Source organism: Seriola lalandi, unplaced genomic scaffold, assembly GCF_002814215.2.
Source record: "Seriola lalandi dorsalis isolate HSWRI2012SDOR001 ecotype SW California unplaced genomic scaffold, Sedor1 jcf7180002054614, whole genome shotgun sequence".
Taxonomy (NCBI): Eukaryota; Metazoa; Chordata; class Actinopteri; order Carangiformes; family Carangidae; genus Seriola; species Seriola lalandi.
The window spans coordinates 51,479-59,726 of NW_019525167.1; the positions used below are offsets into that span (position 1 = coordinate 51,479).

At 38.6% G+C, this 8,248-nt stretch overlaps 1 protein-coding gene across 5 annotated transcripts in view; it reads right to left on the reverse strand.

The window, feature by feature from the left end:
- Positions 1-2,639: 2,639 nt before the first annotated feature.
- Positions 2,640-8,248, reverse strand: part of cadps2 (Ca++-dependent secretion activator 2) — a 179,678-nt gene continuing 174,069 nt past the window's right edge. For all 5 annotated transcript variants that reach the window (XM_087177619.1, XM_023419961.2, XM_087177620.1 and 2 more), the window contains 2 exons: positions 7,436-7,540; positions 2,640-6,818 (listed from right to left, as the gene is read on the reverse strand). In XM_087177619.1, coding sequence (XP_087033745.1) covers positions 6,648-6,818; positions 7,436-7,540 — 276 coding nt within the window. In that variant the 3' untranslated portion in view covers positions 2,640-6,647. The remainder of the gene's footprint in view (positions 6,819-7,435; positions 7,541-8,248) is intronic.

Genomic DNA, 8,248 nt, shown 5'->3' on the forward strand with positions numbered 1-8,248 from the left:
ACCCAGATCTGATGGAGTGCTGAAGAGGCAGCGGCCTGTTGTGATTTATTTCATTCTATTTACTTTTATTAGATTTTATTCTCATTGTTTTCGTTTTATTTCACCTTTGTTTTGGTCTTGAGGTATTTTAATTGTTAATAATCTGGATTTAAAAAGGCCAAAGGCTTTTGTTTTGTAATGCAGCACTTTTATTCCCTGTGTTCAGCATTTATACAGAAATGCTTTATAAGACATTATAATGTTGGAAGTAAAATATTTGTCCTCCTGTGCAGCTGTAATTAGCAGCTGCTGTATAAACAGATAATGAATGAAAATACAGTAAAACACAATGTTCATATAAAATATTATAGAAGCTAGAATTGTTTACAAATACTATATATTGATAACACTTTTTAATTTTGCAGTGTGATATAAACCTTTCATTATGGGGACTTCTAATTCCTCTTATTATTATTATAAATACTCTTTATCATCATCGTACAAACTGTAGAACAAAATGAAGTTTACCAAGAGCAAACAGTGTGAACAGATCCACAGTAAATAACGATGATGATGATGATGAATGGATGAACAGCATGAACCAGTGATGGTGTGAATCCAGTGTGAAAGGGTTTATCAATATATGATATGTATAACGTGATCAATAAAGTACAGGCCTGTAGCTTATACTGTGTATGTCAGTGATGTGGAAGTGGCATCAGTAAGTGTGAAAGACGTCCAGGTCAAATGCAAAACACAAAAAGGCAAAATAATGATAATTATTAATGTTGTTATTAGTTGTAGCAGAACCTGTAACAAAAGTGTGTAAACCAGCTTCATCAATGATTTCTGAGGCCTGTAAATTTAAACCTTTTAACGTTTTTTTCACAGATTTTTCATCCTGCTTCACATTATGTTTAAATATTATTATGAGCTTTAAATCAGGATTAAAAAAAAATCATTTCCTCCCTTTAGAAACTTTTACTCTTGTTGACTTCTGAAATAAAATCTGATCAACTCAGAGGAAGCTGGTTCTGTTTTACATTTTAATTCATGAATGAACATAAAGAGGAAAAATTATGATAATAATGTTGATTGTCTGTCTTTTATTTTGAAATGACCTTATAGATTTAGATTTTACACTGAATTTCTTTTTGCTGGAACTCAGTTTTTACAATATAAACCCCTTTGGTTGTATTATGATCACATAACAATAATAATTATAATAATAATGAATTAATAATAATGACTGTCCCTTATCTTGTGTCTCTGTCTGTCGCTGCAGCAGCAGAAGAGAAACAGCAGCTGATGGACGGCGGCCAACAGACAGTTTCCCGAGAACAGAAACCCTTTAAAACCTTAAACCTACAAGATTAAGGCGACATGGAGAGTAAATACTTCAGCAGATTAAAAAGGAAATCGATCAGTCAGTCTCTGAATACTGTGTCATATTTGAATGAGAAGTGTGAAACCTCTGGGTGACGAGACAAATTCAGTAAATTAAGAAATCATTTTTTCTCAGAGTGTTTGTGTGAGGATTAACAGACATAAATGGCTTTTAAATCCCTTTAAACCCTGTGATATTTAACCAACTTTAAGGGGTAAAAAATTAAGGTAATTTAAAAGCAGCTTTCAGGGATAAATGCCCTGTATTAACAGTACAAGGAGTTCTGACATAAATTCATTCAGGCATCATCTATGCAATATTTCATACACAAATAATGGTCATAAATATGTGTCAAGGGTTTTTACTGTTTGTAATTATTTGTACTTTTATTAAAAACAGGAAGTCAATGGAAAAAAGAAACAAATCTGAAGTGTTTTCTTACTTAATGTATTTCACTTTTTATTTCACTGGGTTCTCGTCTTTTCTTTTTAATATTCCTGCAAATAAACTGTAATTTTAATATATTTAAATACACATTTAAACAACATACAGCCTGATGTATTTGCTGAGATTTGAGTTCTCCACTAGAACCTTAAATAAAGTTTGAAGTTTAAACAGAAAACTTGAGCTTCAATTTCTACAGAAGTCCCTCACAGTGTGTCCACATACCTCAGTGTATTTTAGATTAGCGCCCATGGTGATGCTGCTCCGCTTCTCATTGGTTTCAGTCTTTCCGCCAGATGTTGAACCAGCTGCAGGGATCTGCTGCCGTCCAGACCCGGGAGCATTAGTGAGGTCCAGCACTGAGGTCCGACTCCAGTCCATCCCAGAGGCGCTGGATGAGGTTGAGGTCAGGACTCTGTGCAGATCAGTCAAGGTCTAAAACACCAAACTGGGAGAACCATTTCTTTACGTGCAGAGGGATGGTGCCAAGTTTAAACAGGAAAGGGTTTCCAAAGGTTCCCTCCATTGGAACTAAGATGAACATGTGAGGTGTCCACATACTTTTGGCCATATAGCACATTTTAAAGATAAATAACACATTTTTTCTTTTTAAATTTCCTACAAATCTCAAATTTCCTTCTGACGTCATGTAGCTGTGGAGGATGCTACAATACCGTCCAAAGTACCTTTAATGTGAAAACCCCCAAAAAACCCCCCAAAAGAATAAAGCTTTTATTTTGCAGAACTTCAGGACTGGTGCATCCAATGGCTGACGTCAAGGAACCAATCCTCAGTTTGAGAGAATAAAACCCACAGAGTGAAATCACAGTTGCTTTAAAAACACTTTTAATAGTGACACTGAGATAAGACACCTGAACAAAACAGGTGCACAATAAGACAATATAAATATACTTCTTCAAATAATAGATTTTTGTCCTTTCGGTTTTTGGCCTGTTGAACTGCACTGACACAAACTGGATCGGACAGTTAAAACAAACGACAGGTTGCTGCACACAGTCGTTCGGAGGCCAACACTGAATCTACAGATAAAACTTTTGTATTTTTATTTTTTTACTGGACGACGACACGCAAACGGACCGTGGCGATTGAACGCGCCCGCTGGCAGCTGATCAGATTTCAAGACGGTAATCAGATTAATAAAAAAAAAACCAGATGCACGTTCTCCCCGGATGTTCCTGTTTTAAAACAATCAAACAAACAAACAAACAAACAAAAACAAACAGTCCAGACCTTGTCAGTTTGTTGGCACGTTTGTAAGACTTTGATCAACGTTGGGTATGATGCACATCAGGCGGTACGACCATACCACGCTACAGCTCAATACGACTCTTCACAACAGTAAATATCACGGTGAACAAAGATGGCGGCAGATCTACAACTACATCAGCATGTAGTCGTCGCGTCTCAACAAGTATTCCCCACTTTCCACTTCCGGTCCCGACACCTTTTAAAGACCTCCGGTGTGGTGAAACCGACTCTTTGTGTTTTTGCGGGAACACCTGCGCAGATTAGTTTTATCCCCTGAGGCCGCCGGTCCTCGGTCAGAGGTGGAGACCATCTGGAGCTACAGAAGGTTCAGGTTCAGATTCAGAAACGACGGCAGGGCGGCAACATTTAGTCAGCGTGGAGTTGTAAGAGTTCAAAGACACTGAACATCAAACATTCAGCTATTAAGCACTGTCTGTTTTTGTTTTAGTTTTTTTTTTTACCTGAAAGCTAAAACCCTATTGCCAGACAAAAACATGATACTGAATGACTCTGCAAGACCCTTCATTCTGTCAATTTCAAAGTTTCTGAATGGTAAATGCTAACGTTTCTCCATTTTAACAACATCAACGCTTGGCAACTAAAGAAAGATTGTTCATTGTTAATAAAGGATAATTCTGGTTTATTACAATCTGGGTGTTGTTTTTGTAGGTTTGGGCGTCGTTTCTATCAGTTACTGTAACAGTTAAATCCAACTGGTAAAGAAACACGAGCAGTCAGACAGGTTGGAAACAAACCTCCAGGTGAGGTGAAAGGTAAACGGTAAAATTAAACATCCAAGACCCATTTTCTGCTTCAACTTTGAGCCACAGACCTTCCTGTAACTGTGTAAAATCAAATTTTCCTGTGTGATTTGAATCATTATCAAAATTGCGAGTGTGCTCACTTTCAATTTGACTGCACTGACAATGTTTCCAGTTTGTCCAATCATTTGTTTGCTCTTGTTCCTTTACTCGTCTGACTCTTTTCACTGATGTTACTGATCAAAATGATGGACAAACCCAACAGAGACCCAAACTGTAAAACTCAAATCATCCTTTAAAGGTTTGGATAAGTTTGGGCGACTTAATTACAATATCCCGGTGAAGGGTTACAAAAGCTAAGCTCAGCTGTTTGGTGTATGACTGTATGGACTGAAACCGGTTTACGCCATTTATAAACTCTAACTTAACTTTCCGCAGTGTGACATAACAGACACGCTAGCACAGAAACCTTTGGTACATAGATTCGTCTAATTTCAATGTACGGGAACATGAGGGAACAGATCAGAACAGAGTTCCCCAATCAAAAAAAACAAAACATCGCTTTCTTCATCGTTTTCTGATCTGCTACCTACTATAGCCAATGAAAGCTGCTTCTTCAAGATTAGAGAAAGGTTGTGATCATGGTTAAAGGAAACGAACATTTGTTTCAAACACTCAAGGATGATGACAGCGGTCAGATGCTTTGCTGACCCCAACTTCAAGTACTGAAGTGCTGTAACGATGTCAGGCTACTTCTGCTTTTGCTGATCAGAGACAACAGTAATTATTCGCCCAACCACGCATTTTCCTGCTTGTCAGGAAAATGTTAAAAACAACCTTGTTTTAAGTGTTTAAACAAAAAAGAAACAGTGCTGTTGTTTTACTGGTGACGAGAATGAAAGTGGATTACTGAGCTTCAATAAAACCAGTTAGATTGAACCTAACAGTTCCAAGCTTCCTGTCAAATAAAAATACATTTCTTTAGTGGATTTTGTAGCTGTCAGGAGTATGATTAAAAAAAGGCAGCGAGGTTGCCTGGACTCTGGGGTTTCAGAGCTGCTGGAGCCTTTGAAGCTTTGAACAACAAGCTACAACGGTGGATGAAACGAAACAGAAAGGAGCTGCACTAATGGCGATCGCTGAGCTCTACTGTACAAAGTGACATCAATCAGAGTATGGCTGCTCATGGAGGAGGGCGGAGCTTGGCGAGGTTCGTCTTGGCACAGTCCAGAGCGTGTTGATGCCTTGCCTCGCCTCGCCGTGACTTCCTGTTTGTCGTACATTCTGACTCGTGTACGTTTCAACACGTAGTGTCTGGGCGATGAGCATGTGACAGGTTGGGTAAAAGGGGGTGTGTCACTACCTGAGCATCCCTTCTCAACTGATCAGGTCTTCAGCTGTGATGAATGACATTTCACCTCTACTGCACATGTAACTACACTCAGTGTTCACTCCTAAAAAATGAAAGCTAAGTTTGTTTTCAATATTTTTTCCTCCACTGTATTTTCAGTTTAAAGAGAAGAAACCCTAAAAACATTTTACATGGTCAACGATACGTGACATATATTTAAGTAAAACTCTAATTGTAACAAACAACAATAATATCTCCTCATATTTATTCATTATGACCCCTTTGTATTTCTGTGGTAACAGCTGTTCTCCTACCTTTTCTTATCTGTTAGCTAGCAAGATAATGTTAGCTGTTAAGCTAACGTAACACTATATTCATATAAAGGGCTGAAATGATAACGTTAGCTCACGATTCAGTTCAATTCATTATACAACTGGACTTCTTTATTCAATTTTGTCAACTCATTCATACTCAAGAATGATATTTTTTACCTTTAATAAAAGTAAAATAGACTTAAGTAAAAAATGCATTAACAAGACTCACTAGCTAGCATTAGCATAACTTTCTCCAATCAAAAAATGACATTTATTGACTGTAATCTAAATGATTCTATTCACTGAGTATTGTTGTCTGAAGTGGAGAAAATGCATCAACAACATGGCTTACTAGGCCTACTAGCCAACGTTAGCATAACCTGTCCTGTTGTTGGTTATTTTGCCCAGCTGTGTAACTATTTGTGTCTATTTTCTCCAGACAGACTATCAAGTCATACTACTGGACTGTAGTTTCATTTTTGTTTCAGTTTATATTTTTCAATGACAGTGAAGAAAATCAGTGAGCTAAGAGCTGTTGGCTTGCTACCTAACATTAGCATAAGCAGTCCCTGCTGTTAGCAACAGTGTTTTAGTGTGAGTGTTTCACAATTTTTTTTAAATGTTTTTTTTTTTACTATGTTTTTTGACTTCAGTCTCTGTTTTGTAGTCTTCAGTTTAGTTTTCATTGACCTGGTGGAGTTCAGTGGAAAAAATGCATCCACAACATGGCATGCTAGCTAACATTAGCATAACCTGCTCCTGCTGCTAATATTGCAAGGTGGTTTTGCTGAGTAGCTAGTTCTCTACTTCTACCTAGTTCCTAATGTTATTTTCAAATATCTGTTGTCTTTAGTTTTCCAAGACTGTGGAGCTCAGTGGAGAAAACAACATGACACGCTAGCTAACTTTAGCATATCCTGTCCTGTTGTTGAAAAAAAGCATGGCTATTCTGTCCAGCAGCAACATATTTCAAAAATACTAATATTAAATTACGTTTGCTGAGTTTTTAATGAAAACTGTTGAGTGAAGTGAAGTAGAAGACACACATCATTAACTGTGACAGAAGCTCCTGATCTGTTAGGAAGGATGACAATCAAGTAGGAAACAGGGAGTGTGAAGGGAGGGTGTGTTTGTGTGCGAGTTTAGTCGTCCTCCTCGTCGCTGTCTCTCATGCTGATGCCCTGCAGGCCGTCGCCCGCCTTGACGGCTGCCGTGGCTTCCTCCACCGTCAGCCGGTTGTAGATGGTCTCATAGCTCTTGTTGTTCAGTGTGCCGTCCAGGACGCCCTGCAGCCTGAAGTCACGGTAGGTCTTCTGTTGAGGTGGGAGGGAGGAGGTGAAGGGGGAGAGGAGGGATAGGTAAAAGGAGAAGGGAGGGAAAAACAGAGAGCATCTTAGGAATGCATCGAGCTGGAGGAGGCGGCTACTGTTTGCCGTTCGGAAGGACAAAAGCGGAAAGATTGAGTCTGAAGGACGAGCCGAGTCTTTTATGTGTCAGACCAGGAAAGCAGGCTGAGGCGTCTGAGGGGTTTGTACCTTCAGTCAGAAGCCATTATCATTCCTTGTCATGTTGCTTTCAAGTTAAACTAACGCGTGTCTGTACATTAGCAAACTATGAAAAGACAAAAACAGCAGCGGCACACAATTTGAGCAGTTTTCTCTTTCTCCTCTCGCTGCCTATTCACACCAATGCTGCTGCTTTCAAGGACACTTCAGCGTGGTTTGATTTGTCTTTTATTTTTCCTTCAACATCAGTTCTGTTTTTACACAAATAATCCACAACTTATGTTTTTAGTTTTTTTACCCACTGCCGCTCTTTTCAAACAGCAAAGAAAAGGAGGCTTTGGATCTGGGAGGTAAAGTGATGCATGGAAATGGCATCTGGACACTAACACTAACAACACTCTGATATTGGTTTTATGTTTGTTTACCTTGACAATCTTGATGAGTGTTTTCAGCTGGTACATGTGGAGCTGCAGGTCCAGTCTGTCAGTCAACCAAACACACAGCGCCTTCATGGAGCCGGTGTACCATTGCTGTAAGAAGCAAAAAGATCAGAGGTGAACATTAAAAGTTGTAAACATCCATCAGTTTACTGACGCACTTCCTGCTTTCTTAAAATATATACGGTCTCTCAGTTTTCCTGTGCAACGATGGATGTTCACCAAGATTTTGGGATCTGTCACTTCCAGTCTGACCTTAGGATAAAGTGGCCATCTGATCATGTGACTGCTTGTTTTTCTTGATCCACTTGACTCCTTTTTAAGGATATCACCATGGTAACAAACGTCTCAAAGCTTTTAATTTGGTGAGAACAATAATATCCAACAGAAACCATGAAAATAAAACCCAGGTTGTAATAAATCATAGGTTCCTTTAAGGTATAAAGGTGTAATAATACTCAAATTGTTGGTAAACCTCACATTGGGTGTGAAATTAACTGCTGAGAACCAAAAACTCAAAAACCTTTCTGACTTTGTATTTGTGGAGCGATGATTTTCCTCTTCATTTCAATTGCCAGTTCTCTTGAGGCGACATCTAGTGGAACTGCAGCATAACACACTCACTCACCTGTCGTAGCTGATTGGAATCTACCATTTAAGACATACACAAATAACTGTTGAGTAGTTTATATTTGAGTTTCACAGTGAGACCAATTAAACCCAAATCCGCCACTAATGTCAGGTGTTAGCGAACGTAACTCTTTAAAGTGAAGCAGAAAAAAAGGATAAAATGAGGGCGCC